This window comes from Crocodylus porosus, unplaced genomic scaffold (genome assembly GCF_001723895.1).
Source record: "Crocodylus porosus isolate Cpor-Errol unplaced genomic scaffold, CroPor_comp1, whole genome shotgun sequence".
Classification (NCBI taxonomy): Eukaryota; Metazoa; Chordata; order Crocodylia; family Crocodylidae; genus Crocodylus; species Crocodylus porosus.
In genome coordinates this window covers 97,425,392-97,443,186 of record NW_017728943.1, presented here as the reverse complement: position 1 = coordinate 97,443,186, position 17,795 = coordinate 97,425,392, and the positions used below count along the sequence as shown (strand labels likewise).

Sequence of the window (17,795 nt, the reverse complement as noted above, 5' to 3'; positions counted from 1 at the left end):
CGGCCGTCCGCGGCTCCCCTGGCCCGGGCGGGGACACGGGGAGCGCAGCAGGCCCTGGGCCCCGGCCCCGCTGGCTCTCTGCGACGCACGGGCCGATGCTCCCGGCCGGACGCAGCAGCACTGCCTGCTCCGCGACGCTCCGCTGCGAGCCTCGAGCACCCCTCCCCCCTCTCCCCAACTGCCTGCCTGACGGGCGGAGCGGACCCCGCCCCCTCGCCCCGCCCATTGGCCCACGCTCCTCCAGGGCCCGCCTCCCCTCCGCCACCATTGGCCGCCGCTTCGGAAAGGCTGACGTCAGTTTTCCCCCAGTTCTATGGAAACACCGACTCGGCGCCGCGGAGGCTCGCGGGAGCCGCGGTTCTTCCCCCGCCGCTCTGAGCGCCGGGGCCGCGGCGGAAGGACTACACCGCCCAGGGTGTACCGCGCGCGGCCCAGCCGCTCGAAGTGGGGGCGGGCCCCGCTCCTGCGCCTGCGCGCTGCGGCTCTGGTGGCGCATTTTCCCCCAACGGGCGATGGTGGTGGCGGTGGCCGCGGTGAAGGCGGAAGAGGGTGGAGCCTGGTCCCCCTCCCCTATCCCTCCACCCCCCGCGGAGCCGGGGCCTGGCCCCTCTTCTCGCGTTCAAGTCCGGCGGCACCGGACGCGAGGCAGCACGTGGGGGCTAGTCTCGTTCTGCGTGGAGCTGCTGGGCGCGCGGTAGGTGTTGGTTGGCGCCTAGTGGTGGGGGGTCGGCTGGGACATAGATGGCGGTTCTCCCGCCCCTGCTGTGTCGCCGTCGAGCAGCGGTTCCCAAACTGGGTCGCAATATCAGCAGTTCCCCATCGTGGGGGTGGTGGGTAGGGAATGAGGGACCAGGCTGGGGAAAGGGGGGTGGCAATGGGGCAGTGCTGGGGAAATGTCATCAGTGGGGCCAGCCTGGGGAAAGGCTTATGAAGCTCTGGTCAGACCTCTTTGCCAAGTGCTAGCAAACCGAAGTGCCCTTCAACCCGCCCCCCCTCCTTGAGTAAGGACTGACAGCCTTGTGGTGTTGCTTGCTGCAGGGAGTGCTTGCCAGCCTGGCCCCAAGAAGGAAGAAGCACATACTTCTGGAGTGGGATGTTGTCAGGGGGCTTCTCAGGCTCTGAACCGCCAGTTGAAACCTCGTGGTTTCACTTGCGTTACCTTGCCCACCTTGTGGGGCTCAGGTGGCCTAACGGCTGCGAAAGGGTGTCCCAGCATGGTGGTCACCTCTCCAATGTTATCTTTATTCTGCTTTTTATTTATTTTTAAAACCTATGTGTATCCTTATTTTGGGGACGATTGCGGTAGCCTTCCTTGTTTTTGATTGGTACCTTATTTCTCAAAGTCCTACGGAATTCCATCTTGGCAGTGCAAGACCGTATGTGCCCAGGTTCAGCAGTCTCTGGCCTGCGAGCTGGCAACCACTGGATTTGTCCTGCAGAGTGGGGGCTTTGGTAGTCCTGACTTTGTCTGCGTTGTATGTAACTGGACAGGCAGGCACTTCTCCTATGCTCTTCCACAGCTTAGCCTAAGCATGAGACCTCCTTTGTGCCTGGAAACATTGCCAAGCCCTGGTGTCATGCTCTCTTTCTCTGTCCCATTCCCACTTGCTGCCATATGTTTTGTGTTTTGTTTTTCTTTAAAGAGTTAACACTACTTCTGATATTAAATAACTTCCAATTGTTTATTACTAATTTTGATATTAAATTTCAGTAGTTTAAGAACAGTTGCGATAAACAGTTTTCAGTTATCAAATCATTTAAAGATGCATTTAAATCTATTCTACAATATAGACTTCTTTTAACTGGTCTCCTGGATGTGCCTGTTCTCAAAACATATGGTATTGATGTTTCTTAATGTAGTCTAGAAATAATCCTGTTTTACTGGTAATGTAGCAACTAAACAGCTTTTACTAGGGCAAAGGAAATGGCTTCTTGCAAGGTGCCTGCCAGCAGGTAAGAACTGCTGCTGGAGTGGCACAGAACTTCGTGCTACCACTGCAGGTCCAGTCTTCCCATGACAGAAGCAAGTGGTGAGTTTTGAGCTGCTCTATCTGTAGTGCAGCAACAAAGGTTAGAGGTAAAAAGAGGGAAAATGAATTTTAGAAAGGAGTCTGAAAATCACAGAAATGCTAACGGCCTGGAAATGGAGAGAAGGGCATGAATTGGGGGGAAGCAAGTCCTAGAATGAACTATCCGGGGAAGCTGAATCTGAAATAACAGCAAGAGAACCTGACACGCGCATCCGAGAGTGTGATATAGAAGAGAAAGTGGGGGGGGAAAGCAAAATTCCTAAACCTAAAAGGACAGGACATGGTACAAAGAGAGAAATGGAAAAGAATAAAAACTGAAGCAAAAAGCTCAACAGGTCCTTATAACTTACCCTTTTTCTTTCAAAAATGTCCCTTAAAAAGGAGGGGGTGGGAAGGGACCCTGATCTTTTGGCCAGTAGAAAAACTTCAGGAAAAAATTTGCAGATGGAAAATAGGTGCTTGACACGCACGTTGCTGTCTTTTAATATTATCTGAGATATTTATAATGTAGGTACTTTGGAGTCACAGAAGCTAAAGCAGACTGGAATAAAAAATAAACCTTAATTTAAAATAACTTTGACTTTTCAGAAGTAGGTTTCAGTTTTAAAAAGTTTGAGACTTCCTTATGTCTTTATTAATAATGCCAAAGCCATTAGTCTTTTGTATTGCAAAGCTGGTGATAATTGAAAATGCTGCCTTTAAAGGAACACTTGCATGTGGTCTGAATATCTGAAGCCTGCTTATCTTTTCTACTTCTTTCTAAACAGGTGCTAATGATTTGATTCTCATTTTGATTTTTTTTGTCTCTCTTTTTTTTTTTTTAATTTCTCTAATCTGAATTTGTGACAATAACTCTTAACCTTTTAACAGGGTGAAGCACTGTCTTTCTTAACACAGAAATGGAGCAGGTGGAACAAACTTCTAAACGACTTCTTTTAGAGCCTTACAAGTACTTACTTCAACTACCAGGCAAGTCTTTTTGTTGCTGTTCTGTTCTATTTAACAAACTTGTTATCATAGACTTAAATTCACATCAATTCATGTAATTTTACAAGCCCATCCAGTCTCGAGTTGTATTGAGTTCTGAGTAGATTATTTTCTTTAATTGAAAGCAGACGGATTTTCTGTTTCATAACCTTCCTATGCATAGCATTTTTTGGGCTGGTACCTTGTCTTTCTGATCTGTCCAGTTAATGCAAATGTTCTTCCTCTCCCTCAATACTGCATTCAGAAGAGATTATTGATATCTAATACATCTCTGGTGAAAGGAAGGGCAAGCACTGAAGATCTGGTCTAGCTCTTGAAAAGAAATAGTCTGTTCTGAGCTTGACCTGTATGTTCTGCTGCAACTTTCAGTCTCTCTATTGCTCTTTTTTCAACCTAGAGTTGCTTAGTCATGCACAAGAATATTTTTTGTGGTCAACTTCAGCTGTACCTGGCTCACCTAGTCTTTCCAGAGGGTCAGCCAAGGCTTGTGTGTCAGCTTCAGGCTAGGTGATAGCATATTCATAGGAAGTATTCCTCTGAGACATGGTGGTAGTTCACGGAGAATAAAGGCAATCTCTGGGGGGAAAATGGCACAAATAAATACCATTGTACATAGCTTTGTTTATACAGGTAAGGAGCTCTGGTGGATTTGGCACTGTGCAGAACAGTGTAAAACAAGAAAATGCAGACAAACAAAATGGTGACTAATAACTAGGGATTAGTTTTCCATCTCCCATGGAAAAACGGAAAAAAATGCAGATTTTCCACTTTTGAAAAGAGCTTCCTGCCAAGCTGGCAAAGTTGCGGCCTATAAGGGGCTGGAGGGAACAGGAGTAGGGCAGTCGGGTATGGGGTGCCATGTGCACATTCGCACATGCACATGGCCACCAGGCAGCTGGAAAGTAGCTCGCTGAGGGCAAGTCTGTGGAGGTGGGGCAGAAATTGAGACTTCCATAGGGAGGGAGTTGGGCAGGACTGGGGCTGGAGCTACTACCCAGTTGGGCAGTGTGTGGGGCTTAAGGCCTGGGGCCCAAATGCACAGCCACAGGCCTGGGCGGAGAGCAGGACAGAACCCTGGGTGACTCGTCTGGCTATGGGGCTGACTGGCTCCCCACCGCTACATGCAAACCTGGGACGGGCATGGAGGGTACAAGCCCCCAGTTCTGTGCGTGTGGAGGGGTCGGTGCGGGCTGCCTACCCTGCTGCCCTGTCCCCAGGGGCCTCCAACCCAGCAGGTGGGACTGAGTGTGGCAGGGTAGAACAGACCAGGGCTGGGTGGGGAAGCTCCTTACTGCTGAAAGGCACACCACCCTGGCAAAGCTCCCCCTGCCCACCCAGCAGCAATGGGGGCAGTGGCACGAAATTGTGCCCCTCTCTGCTGCTAGGTAGGCAGGAGGGGCCTCGCCACAGTGGAGCAGAGTTTGCAGTAGCAAGCTTCCCTGCCTGGCCTGCTCTGTCCTGCCATGCTGGGTTTCCCCTGAATCATGGAGGCCCAGGGTCAGGGGGGCAGCAGGGCAGGACCTGAGCCTGCAGCGGGCAATCCACACTCGCCCCCACACAGGCTGTGTTCCAGCTGTGCCGCTCGCAGAGGAGGAGGAACCTGGGCTTCACACTCTGCTCTGCCATAGCAGCCACTGCTTCCTGCAGCTGGCAGCAGGGGCTCAGGCATTGCTGCATGGCCTGCGGACCTGGGTCCCTGGCCCTGTAGCCCTAGCAGCTGGGGGATGGGGGGCTGTGGCTGGGGAGTGGGGGGTGCTGGCAGAGCAGAGGGGGAGGCTGTGGCTGGGGAGTGAGGGGTCTGGACCTGCGTCCTGGTGAGCAAAAGGGATAGAGTTGGCTCTGATTTTTCCATGATAAAAAAACCCAAAGTCAAATACCAAAAATTATAGGTACAGTAAAGAAAGCTCTGTCATCTGGCATTTTACTAACCAGCATTTCTATTAACTGGAATTTGAGGGGGGGGCTTGCCCGTGGCAGCTGCCACCACCATCTCCCCCCCCTGCACTGGTGCCGCTCTGCGTGTGGCTGCCACCACTCTCTCCCCCCACTCTGCTCCATGTCCGGCCAGAAAACTCTGTGCCTCAGGCAAATGGCATTTTTAGGTTATTGGCACCCCCCCCATTCCCCACTCGTGCCAGATAACAGGGTTTCTTACTGAAAATGAGGGCTGGACAGAATAACAGTTTCTACAGAGGCCCACTTGGAAGAACTTTTGTGTTTCAAGCTTTTAAGTGTGGAAAAATCTTGTATGCTTTCATTACAGTCCAGCTGCCATTTTACTTCTGATTCCACTGCCGTTTGAGGCAAGGCATTGAGATGTCTCTTCATTCTTGATCTAAGCTTTTTTTTTTCCTTCCCCCTTAGCCATCTTTTAAGAATGCATACTCTTCTTCATTTTGTTATGGGTAGTATCAGAAGAATCCTCAGGCAGTGTAGATGTTAAGACACAGTGACCTTCAGTCAGTGTTCCTTAACTCTTTCAGGAGTTAATTGAAGATTTATCTAATTCATCCTAAACAAAAAAATTTGCATGGTGTCAGTTAGTCAAAGTTTTCAAGATCTAAGTCTTGAGGGTCAAGTGCCAGCAAGTTGAGCAGCACACCTACAAGTGACAGGGATGTTCAATGACTTAAGGTCAAACAAGACTCCGAAACAGTTAATTGACATCTTTTTATAAGCATCAGTGTGATGGTGAAGATAAGTTAGCCAATTGCAAGATTTGCCGATTTGTACCTTTTATAGACTGACTAAGAGATTTATAGCGTAAGCTTTCATAAGCAGAGGGCTTACTTCATCAGGATCTGTGAAGGGACTGCAAGAAGCATTGCTGCATACAGGAAGCATTGCCGCTCAGTAGAAAGGAGTTAGAATGCAAACGGGAGGGAAAAAAAGCAAGGGGCATTACAGAGAGGGTTGAAGTGGGTGGTAAAACTGCTTTGTTTTCTCATTAGGGAACATAGGGCTTATAAAAGCTAATCCAGGCAACAGGGATCAGAGCCATAGTCTCAGTTTAAACCAGGGTAGGCAGCCACTGGCATGGGTGCCAGAATGTGACACGTAAAGGCATTTTGCTTGGCACACGCACCTCGGGGCAGATCAGGAAGGGACTGTGGCTGTATTACCACAACAAGGATCAGGCCCCTGCCAGTCACCCCTGACACACCAACATCTTACAAGTCGAGATACTGTCCAGTCTCTGGATGATTTTTGGTCCTGCAATTTCCCAATCAAATTCATTTTTTAAATTTTGTAGTCTAAAAACAGCCACTCTGGGGACAACAGAGGAGATGCTGAAGCAGAGTAATTTGGTACGTTCTTATTGATGTGCAGCTAAACCCTTTAGCAATTAAAAAATAATCCTGGAACTATCATAAATACTCCAAGGTGCAGGATCACTTCCAAATACTAGCTTTAATAAATTCTCTGTTGCTTGTCCCTGGCTTGTTGTCTTGTAAGTCACGCTCTCCAGTAGCCCTGTCTTATACATTATCAGAAGCACTATGCCCAGCAAAGCTTAAATTAATTTCCCTGTCACTGGATCCTGCCTCTTTCTTCCTGTAAGTCGTTCTTTACTGATCCCGTCTCATATTATCTTACTTCCAGGCGGGGGGGTTGGTTTTTCCCCCCCCCCTTTCTAAAATAGTCGTTAATTCTTGGGTTCTTCCCCAAAAGAACTACTTTGTCATTTCCTTTTATGTTCTCTCTTAATACTACATATGTATTGCCTTACTTGGGGCAGTTGGGGTGGAGAACTGTTGGCCTAGTTTCTGGTCAAGCTAGTTTGCGTACTGTTTGGTACTCTGTGCACACAGCTGTTACTTGCAATTATTGTTTTGCTTATCCTATTTTAAGAATTTTTCTTTCTTAATATGCATTATAGCAGACATGTCCTGCAGGTTGGACCCAGTGCAGCACACACTGTATGCACACAGGGGCCTGTCATAGGGGTGTTGCTGTATTCAGCACACTCGCTGAACTGGCTCTGCGTGGTGGCTCCGGGGCCAGCCCATTTTGGGCAGAACCAGCATGCAGGACCAACCTGGCGGGTTATTATAATTGGTGCACACCCTATGCTGGCCCCCTGTGCTACATGTCGTAGTGTCTACAGCTGATCTGTCCTGCATCACGGTCTGACACTGACACTGCACACAGCATGAGGTAGCAGTGTATGCAGCCCTCTCACCCTGGACATGCTGGACCAACCCTGTGCACTGGCTCCAGCACATGAACAGCCAGAGGCCTGTTCTAGCTTTCAGGGCTGGTTAGGCAGGGTGCTGCATACAGCCCGTGCCCTGGACCTTCTGGCATTGCATGCTGCACAAGGAGTCAGTCCTGAACCAGTCTGCAGACAAGCGCAGCAACACTCATCTGACCCATGGGGCTGAATGAGTTTGACACCCCTGCATTACAGTTAATGGGACATCTCTGAGTTTGGGAGCCGTCAACTATACTCGTTATCCTTGCTAGTTATGGTAGACCATTCATAACAACTCAAGTAATTGTCCATAAGTATTTTAAAACACCAGATATTTTTACGTTATATCAGTTTAGTTAATTGCCTTGAACACAAGGGCAAAGGGATTTTTTTTTTTTTTTTGGTTTTTTGAAGCTGGGAGGTTCTTTTTTGTGCTGCACAATGATGCCACAATTTCTGTTTAGCCTGGAGCAATATGATAACATGTGCTTTAGAAAATAAGTTTACACCTGCCAGAAATAGCTTTCTTGGACATTAGAAGCAGATGTTCTGTCTGTATATTCCAGTAAGCAGTGTTGCTGTTAGTTGAGTGATATAATGTGTCCTGCAGCACTGTAGTAAAAATTCCACTTGGGTGCAATGTTCCCTTTTGAGTAGTCCTTCCCACAGAAGTATCAAAATGCCACCACACTTCTGAGTAATTGTACAAGCTACAGGTTATACTGAATTTCTTTAAACTGCAGGCTTGATGTTGCTTTTTCAGCAGGTGCTTTTTGTGTAATTTGCTTCAAGAAAATCTACTAGGAAATAAAAGCTTCTTTCTAGAAAACTTTTTTAATTAGGAAACTCAAACATTTAAAACACTGTGCTGGCTTGTGGGAGGTCTCTCTCTCTTTTTTTTTTTTTTTTTTTTAATTGCCTATTGCAGGTATTAGGCTTGCTATAATTGGAATCTCCTGAATAGAACTTGAGCAACTGTTTGAAAGTACATTAGTATTTGAAAATGTGCATCTTCCACTGTAGTGCAAGCCAATCCTTTTATTTATTGTGGAGAATCACTTCAATATTTTAATTTGCACACTTGATACATTTTGTTTGTTTTTTAATAATGTTCCCAGTTGGTTGCACTGTCTTGGATGCTACCATGTCATTGCCCTTGTTAGAACAATTTAAAATATTGATTTCTCTTTATTATATTTTAATCTCATTTTACATGCCTTACATGAAATTGTTTGTCCTAGAGAGGTTCAATCTCATTTATTGCACACATTACAACTTGTTTCTGTATAATTAAATGCACCCATAACACAATCTAAGTTGGCATTTCTATTAGATAGGGGCACTATAGAGCTATAAAAGTTTAAGTGATTTATATAAATTTAAATATCTTGTTTGTTTGTATTACTGAAGAAAATGGTAGAAATGGTTAATGATGCTTGCTTTTTTTCTTTGGGGGGAGCAGATTTGCAACTTGAGCCAAGATGCTTTCATATGGAAATTAGAATTTTAAAATAACAAGGAGGTTTTTTTTATTGTATTAAAACTATATAAATATGCCCAATAATAGCTTTTTAATTATTTTGCTAAATCTAACTTCTTAAACAAAGGAGGCATTATTTGTTACTATTGAAATGTCTGGTCCCTATTGAAAAGTTCAGTGACAACCTACTACAGTCCCCTCCAATGTTGATAAAACCTAGGGTAGATTGATAAAAGTGTGAAAACCAACTCCTCTAAGGAACTAGAGAACTGAAGCAGTCAGGCTGGGAGAAGAGCAGGTATTGGCTGCACTTCCACTCCTACAGTATGCAGGAGCTGGCTTGGCAGGTTAGTTGGGATAGTAAACTTTGTCCTCCCCTTCATCTATGGGAGGAAATCAGCTTCAGCTGTTTTTAAGTATCTTGGGCTTTAAGAAATTAGTGGCTGACCTGTCAGAAGCATTCAAGGGACTTTTGGCCATCATACCAAAACTCCCAGAGCCCTGTGTTTGGGTTCTTTCTTACATGTAGGTTTTTTTACACAGTGGCAAAAAAAAAAAACTTCATAAAACCTAAGGAAACAGTCAAACTTCCCACTGCTCCTAGGTTGTCCAAGAATAGGTCGTCATACCTAAAACAAATCTGGTCACTTGGTGAAGCAGACCATCTTTCAGTTGTCCCTTTTTATTTTAATACTTGTCAAATAGCACACTTAGAAAAAGTTGATAACTAGTCATCATGTGAGAGATTCAAATTCAGAGTTTATCAAGTGATGCTTTCACAGGAGCTTCAGGGAGTATTGTGTATTCAGAGGTTTGAGTTAAACATGATTGACAAATTGTCTTATGCAAGTAGGTAATCATGATCTAAAATGTCAGTGTGTTCCTGTCAGAAGGTCATTGTATTCTCCATAAATTGCTGTAGTGGGTGGCTAATGAACAGATTATCCTTAATTCCTGGGAACAACATTAAATTTTCCTCAAATCATTAGCATATCATGTAAACTTTTATTCATTAAAATAGATATTTAAAGCATTTGACTTGTAGACATATGCATAATCCTTTGCATCAAACTAATTTTATATTCAGTGACTTGCTTTAATCTAAAACGCATAGTTGGAATTCTTGATTGGCTTGGTTCATCTAAAAGAGAAGTTTGATCTTTCACCTGTTATAGATCTCCTTATTTACTAATCATCTGTTTCATTTAAGACCAACTGAAACTTTTTTAGTTTAGATGCCCCTTTGGGGGTATGTAGCAGACAAGCGTGGAGATCCGGTATGTGGCACTGCAGACCCAGCTGCAGTGCCACACATCTCACATGCAGGCATTCCCCAGCACATCACAGTGCAGGAGGGTTTTTGACCCCAGGAGATGCTATAGTCAGAAAAAAAACCCACACAGAAAAAAAGCAGGGCAGCTAATGTGGTGGCAGCTAACATGCTGACCAAAACCCAGAGCCTGGCCAACCACCACAATCCCTGACAGCCAGGCTCTCTGTTGCAGGAGCGCTGCAGCTGTACCTCCCCAAGGAACCCAGGTAAGGCTGCTGAGACAGCGCCCTGCTTTTTACTTGAAGCAACTGTGCTGGCCCCAGCCTCCCCTACCCTACCTGAGGTAACCTGCTGTGTGGCACGGGCATTCCCTGGAGACAAGTAGCAGTAGCACAAGGTCTAAATAAGGTGTGCCGCTGCTACTTGTCTCCAGGGAAACAAATGTTCCCACTCATCTGGACACGCCTGAAATCCTTATGCTGAATTTCAGTTTGTCAGCCATCTTTCTGTGGATGGCGCACAGATTTAGCAGCTACTAACTTAAATTCTGATCCTAATTCACAGTGATAAGCAATTAATTAAATTGGCAAAACTGTATATCTAGCATGCTGTAACTGGTGAGTGGTGGTGGACAGGTTGTACTCAGCCTAGCGGGATGTGAATAGTGGGGTCTCCCAGGGCTCCGTTCTGGGGCCTATGCTGTTCAACATCTTCATCAGCGACTTGGACGAGAGGGTGGAAAACACATTGTTCGAGTTTGCCGATGACACCGAGATGTGGGGAGAGTTAGGCACACTTGGAGGGAAAGAGAGGCTGCAATTAGATCTGGACAGACTACAGAAGTGGGCGGATGGTAACAGGATGGGGTTCAATGTAGACAAATGCAGGGTGCTGCACCTGGCGAGAAGGAATCCACAGCATACATACAAGCTGGGGAGCTCCCTGCTTGTGAGCACAGAGGCGGAATGGGATCTTGGAGTCATTGATTCCAAGATGAACATGAGCTGCCAATGCCAGACCACAGCCAGCAAAGCCAACCGCACCTTGTGCATCCAGAGATGCATCTCAAGCCAGTCCAGAGAGGTGATACTCCCACTCTACGTGACATCGGTCCGGCCTCAATTGGAGTACTGCATCCAGTTCTGGGCACTGCACTTTAAGAAGAATGTGGCCTGCCTTGAGACAGTTCAGAGGAGGGCCATTCGCTTGGTCGAAGGGCAGCAGGGCAGGCCCTGTGAGGAGAGGCTGAGGGACCTGAACCTGTTCAGCCTCAGCAAACAGGCTGAGGGGGGATTTGGTGGCTGCCTACGAACTTGTTAGGGGAGATCAGCACCAAATAAGAAGGGTCCTATTCACCCCAGCAGAACCTGCGGTGACAAGGAACAATGGCCAGAAGCTGCTGGAGAATAGGTTCAGGTTGGAGATTAGGAGGCACTATTTCACTGTGGCTAGGATCTGGAACCAACTTCCTCGGGAAGTAGTCCTCACTCCTACCTTGGGTAAATTCAAAAAGAGGTTGGATAAACACCTGTCTGGGGTCATGTGATCCCAGCATGTGCTCCGGCCAGTGGCAGGGGGTCAGACTAGATGATTGATTTATGTCCCTTCTGACCCCCTAACTACTATGAAACTGGATAGTGGTGTTTCTAGATATCATAGTGAAATGGTTGGTGTGGAAGTCACTGACAAATGAACAAGATAAGAACATAAGTAGTACCATACAGGGTCAGACCAGTGGTCCATCTAGCCTAGTATCCTTTCTCCAACAGTGGCAGGAATGGATGCTTTAGAGCAGGGGCTGGCAGTTATTTTGGGTGGAGGGCCACTTACTGAATTTTGGCAAGGCATCAAGGGCTGCATGATAGACAGCCAGGGGCATATAAATATTAATTTCCTAAATTTTTTTTTTAGGGGCCCTGCAGGCCAGATAGAATGGCCTGGCAGGCTGCATCCGGCCCCCAAGCTACATTTTGCCCACCCCTGCTTTAGAGGGAGACAGCTGAACAGGGTATAACTGGAGTGGTCTGTCCCCTGTCATATTCTCCCTGGCATCCACCATCATTGGTTAAGAGCAGGGGTATCAAACTTGTCTCGCACCTTGGGCCAGATCTGGCCCACAAGAATCCTCTGGCTCCTTGCAAGCTGGATCCAGCCCTGATGTACATAGCAGCAGCTCTAGCATTCAGCATAGCCCCTACTGCATGCCCATTGCCAGAGCTGAAGCTGCTGGTGACACCGTATCCCCCATGCCACAGGGGTAGCTCTAGCTCTGACGCTAAGCAACAGTGGCTCCAGTATAGTGGGGGCAACAAACCAGGCCCATGGCAATGCGCAAAGCAACCAGACCTGTATCAGCCCTCACTTGACTTCCTAATACCAATTGCCACATCTTCCAGAGTCCAAGTACCCTGAATTTTGTGGCAAGCCTTGCCCTCCAATTTCTGGTGGCCTGCCATTAGCCCAGCTGGCTGGATTTAGACCATTAGCCATATGTTTGCCCCTACTTTAGAGAGAAATTCCTAATTCTTAGTTCCCACTAGAAGCAGGAAAGGATAAGATTCTGAAGCAGAAACTGTAAGATCAAACAGTGGCAATGTGCCACAGATCTATTGTCTGGAATTTGCCTAGTCCCTTGTTGAACCTAGCTGTACTTGTCTGCCTCTGCAGCCTCCAGCGGTAATGAGTTCTACAGATTAACCAAGTGCTACTTAAAAAGTATTTTATGTTAGTTTTAAACCCGGCTTCCTGCTAATTTTAGTGGCTTGCTTCTAGTTTTCTGGGACTTGGTGAATAACAGTTCCCTGTTCGATTTTGTTCACAACCTTCATGATTTTATACACATCTGTTATACCCCCTTCCCTATTTTCCATACTGAAGAGTCCTCTCTCTCCTGGTGTGTCCACTGCTCTGTACCCTTGATCACCTTGTTTGATCCTCTCTGTACTACCTACTTGCTTTTATTGTAAAAATGCACTTTTTCCTGTTTCCTATAGCATTTGTGCTACTTAACTAGCCCTTTAAATAAAATCTCAGGGAAGCTAGGAACATGTTAGTGATAGATTTGTTAACTGGCTCTTATAGTAATGCTTAAAAATAGATGAACAATTGGGATTTCAATAATTCACTTTTAGTCTTAAAAATTCCTTCAATATTTATCTTTTACTATAGGTAAGCAAGTGAGAACCAAACTGTCACAGGCGTTTAATCACTGGCTGAATGTTCCAGAAGACAAAATACAGGTATTAGTTTTCTTTTTTAAAGTTGTTTGGATTTTTCTGGGATGGTGTTTTGTTTGTTACTTTTTGGAGTGTTAAATTTAAAAAAATAGTTAATTTGGATGGCCTGAAAGGTATTTCTGACTCTTGCATTTCACTGTTAAAGATGCTAACAAGCAAGGTTACTGAAAAATGTTCTTTTAGGATTTGAGATCTTGAATTTGGAGTTCACAAAGGAGAAAATCTGTTTGTTGTAACGCATTTTTATTTACTTCAAACTATTTTGAGCAAGAACAAAGTGTATTTTTTTTCAAAATTGCAGTTAAGAAGCTCTTACTGTCATACTTTTAGTGAATTTGTGTAGATCCTCCCTTTTTGTCTGAGAAACTAGCTAAGTGTCTAAATATCATAAGCAGGATGGATTAAAATACCAGTTATTGTTTGATTATTTCTTGTAGAAATAGCAAGCCAGCAGCTGTATGGAGTTCTCAGTGACTACTTGCTCATTTTTTTTCTGTCTGTCTTGTAGCAATATCCTTTAAAGCAGCATTTGCCAAACTTCTGGGATTTATGTCCTACTGCAGTAAAATCAGCCACTTGTACATTTTAGCCACCAAACTTTTAACATGTGTACCTTTATATGATTTACAGAGTCATGGACAGTGGATTTGTTGGATACTGTTTTACTTTTGGTCACTCCCTTCCCCCAAAACATTTTTCTAGCACACCCTAGGGGGCATGCCCTACAACTTGAGGAAACACTGCTTTTAAAGAATAAGGTGTTGGGGTTGAACAATTCTCAGCTTACATTCAGATTTTACAGAGGCTGTCTTGGTCCTTAGAACATCTGTTTTTCAAACGTTCAGCTTGCTTAATTGTTGTCCCACGGGCACCCCAGACAGTAAAAGGGTTTCAGTTAAGTTATGCAAGCTGCATTTTTGCTGTATTCTTTCCTGGGCAGCCTTTCCTTCTAGTCTCCATTACTTGTCTGTCTGACATCACCTTATTTGCTCATTCTGGGCCCCTGTTAACTCTTTCAATCCCTGTCAGCTGCTTCTGTCCACCCTTCATAAGCAGCTAGGTAGGGGCTGTGTTTTGAAAAGTATGCATTAAGCTCCAAACAGTAATTTTGTGCACAACATGCAAACTTGTGCATGTGTGTCTGTGCATGACTTCATTTTGATAATATCCTAAAACATTGCCCTAATACCTACATAATATGAATAGCATATATGTATCTCACATTCCTTAGTGAGTACACTTCAGTTTCAAATCTGATTTCTGATTCGGCAGCAATTAAGAAAAACGGAACAATGTGTTTCGGGTATATCATGTTTCCCTGGGCAACTTATCTCAAATTTTTCAGGGATTTAGTGCCATTGCGCAACGTGTAGAATTTTCAGGCAGTCGCTTCTGGGTTTTGAAGTCAAAGTAGGTTTGAAAATACTGCTTGGAATAAGATGATAGTTTTCCAAATCACTATGGAGCAACTACTGTACTTCAGTTGAAATCCCACAATAGTAGAAAACCTTGGAAGATAGGGTTGTCTGCAGCATTCTGGTCTTCCTATTGAGCATCTCTCTAGCTTCTGTAAGATGAGAGGTAGTTAGCCATATTAGTCTGAAGTTGATCAGAAGGCAGGTTAGACTTGCACCTCTTATAGATCAGCTGATGAAGTGAGCTTGTGGGGGAAAAGTGTGTGTGTGTGTCATTCTACTTTGGTTAGTCTATAGTGCACATCTTCCCTTTCTTTTTCCTGTAGGGTGTCCCATTGTGCTAACTTCCCAATCAGAAGATGACAGACTGCAGTGAGATTTTTACCATTTACGTGGCTATCACTGTTAAGTCAGAAGCCAGGGTAGATATGTACTTACAGGCTAACTAAATTAGAGATGTATAGCATGAATTTTCATCAGCCTAAGCTCACTTCATCAGATGATGTGCTATAGCTCATACTATACACTTCTGACTTCTGCTGGACTTCAGACTAATGTGACTAACTATTTCTATTGCTTCTGAGTCACTGATGATAATCAAATTACATGTCCTGCTAAAGTAAGCTGGCTTTGTTTCGGGTTCCTTTACCAGGCAGCTGAATATCTGTCATTTCTCCTGGAAAAATAAGCTTTAAACATTTCAGTTCCTTTCACTTTCTGTACGTGGCTTAAGCATCATGCTTGTTTCGTGATGCCTTCTTCACTTGCATCTCATGTCTCAAAATCATCTTACGGTGACTTTGTCACTACTGCTTGTGTACTAAATTAAATTATGAGTGTGCTTTTTTTTGTCTACCCTCTTTACAAACCACTGCTATATCTTTTCTCTAGGGATTTCCCCAGGCACTAGGTGTCTGACTCCAAACTTTGAAAAAAATTCTCTTTTGTTTCTGAGGTATGAAAATATTATATCTACCAAATCTGTCTGCTTTTCCTGGCTACATGTTCTTGTCAAGATCCAGCTGAAATCTGTTCCACTTTAAATCAAAACCAGACACACAAACCTCTGTGGTGTTGTTCTAGCTTGTGTTACAAACCACTTCCTCTATACCAGGGGTGTCAAAGTTGACCCATGTGGGCCCCCTATGCTGCAGATCTGGGGTGTGGGCAGCATGTAGCATCCTGCTGGCTTGGCCCTGCACATTGACTCCAAGGGTCAGAACTCAGGACGTCCATTCATGCTGGAGCCAGCATGCAGGGCAAGGCCAGCAAGATACTACGTGCAGCTTGTGCCACATGCAGAGTAAACCCCAGAATGGGATAGTGTTCACGGCATGTAGCATGGGGTATGTGCTGCATGTAGTGCCATGCTGGAGCAGCCTTGCACCCTGGCTCCAGTGCATGGTCCCAATCCAGACTGGCCTGGAGGCATCACTCAGAGCCAGTCTGGTGTGGGTGCTACAGGCAGTGCATGTCTGAACCAACTTTTTCCACCCTGCACCAGTGCTGCATGCAGTACCCATGACACTGGGTCTGGCATGTAGGGTCTGTCCAAGACTGGCAGGTCAGCTTCAGCCCATGGGCTGAATGTTTGATACCCCTGCTTTATACCCTGTGGTTCACAAACTCACAAAAGTGCCTCCTCTACCACTCATACTATCTAAATTAGTTTCTCTGACTCTGAACCGTATCCCTCTGGCATGTACCTTTTTTCCTTTTTTCTTTGCTTCTTTACTTTGTTTTGAACTAGTTTGTAGTCTGTTTGAATAGCATTTCATTTCAGTAATCAAGGGAGATGACCTAGATTTTTAAAATATCTCACTGAATTAAATGGTTATGTCAATCATTAATGACTTCTTGACAATCTTAATCAGGCTTTTTGGTTGAACTGTCTGAAGCTTATATAGTAGATGAGTGAAATTGAAAAGGCAAAAGGAAAATAAGTTGACAGTTAAAATGGAGAACAGTAGGATTGTGCAGGGAATGCAAGTTCATAAGGCCTTACAAGCATGAAATGTTTTTGCTGGACTTCTAATAGCCCATGTGGTAAATAACACAGTAAGAGACTCGTTGTAATTAAAGATGACCAGTGATGTCATTTCAAGATGTTTACATAATGTCAGGGTTTGAATTATGGGGGAGCTCAGGGGTGCTAAGCCCCCCTATGAGACTTGAAAATCATAACAGGGGGAGAGGAGGTGGGAAACGACATGGCTCTGATTTTATTAGGGCATTGTGATAGGCAGCCCAATCTTTTTTAACTCCCCTCCCCCCCCCCCCAACAAAGTATAATTTGAACACTGTGTAATGTTAGTACATTTGGAACAAAATGACTTTTTGCACAGCATCTTTTGGGTCAAAATACTATTACTCTGTAACTGGCTTTAGTGTTTAACAACATTAAAAAGTTCTGTCATTGTCATGCACACAGTTTGAATTGAACACTTGTATGAAATGCAAACACTTTTTTTTTCCTGTGCGGGTCTTATCTAATGAAAAGCAGAATTGAAGTTCAATAAACAACACTGTAAAATTGGGCAGGGACCTTCTTTGCTAACGCTTGGTCCTGCTTTATGATGGGGACTCCCAGGTGTTAGTTCAACACAATTAAGTCCTTGCTGCTTTTCAGAAGAACGACTTGGGAAGAAGCCAGAACATTTCTTCTTTAATGTGTTTTTTAAAACCTAGCACGGAGGTCCAGTTACCTGGCATAACTTCATAGTTAATGACATATAAAAAGCTATGCCACTTATTTTCAAATGCAGAAATTGCATAAATTTTCTATATTTGTGTGTAGTACAGAATTCTAAATGTATTTTAAATCTGTTAATTGAAAACTGATGGCTCTCTGCTTATTGGAAAAGTAGCTGTTGTAGATTTTCTGAAATAAATTTAAGTCCAATTGTACAGATCTGCTGTGGGCAAGACACTATCTTGCAGTATTCTTGACCAAGAGTTACTTGAGTCAAAATTGTTTTGTATAAATTACTAAGTTGTCTACGTGACTAAAATTATTAAAGTTTGTTGTATACCAACAAGAGAATTAAGACGTGGAGGAGAGGAAGATCTCTGATGGGAGAACTTAAGAATATAGTCCAAAAGTAGGTGATAAAGCCAGTGATAGAACTGGTTTCAGAAAAAGATCTTGGAGTCATCATTGATGCCAAGATGAACATGGG

At 44.7% G+C, this 17,795-nt stretch overlaps 1 protein-coding gene across 2 annotated transcripts in view; it reads left to right on the top strand.

Moving 5' to 3' along the window:
* The first annotated feature begins 485 nt into the window (after positions 1-485).
* The window catches only part of GGPS1 (geranylgeranyl diphosphate synthase 1), a 21,558-nt gene continuing 4,248 nt past the window's right edge, over positions 486-17,795 (top strand). Inside the window, exons 1-3 of one of the 2 annotated variants that reach the window (XM_019549837.1) lie at positions 486-694; positions 2,901-2,999; positions 13,134-13,204. In XM_019549837.1, the coding sequence (XP_019405382.1) occupies positions 2,930-2,999; positions 13,134-13,204 (141 nt within the window). In that variant the 5' untranslated portion in view covers positions 486-694; positions 2,901-2,929. Of the gene's footprint in view, positions 695-2,900; positions 3,000-13,133; positions 13,205-17,795 lie in introns of those variants that run through there. The other variant, XM_019549838.1, reaches the window with a different exon arrangement.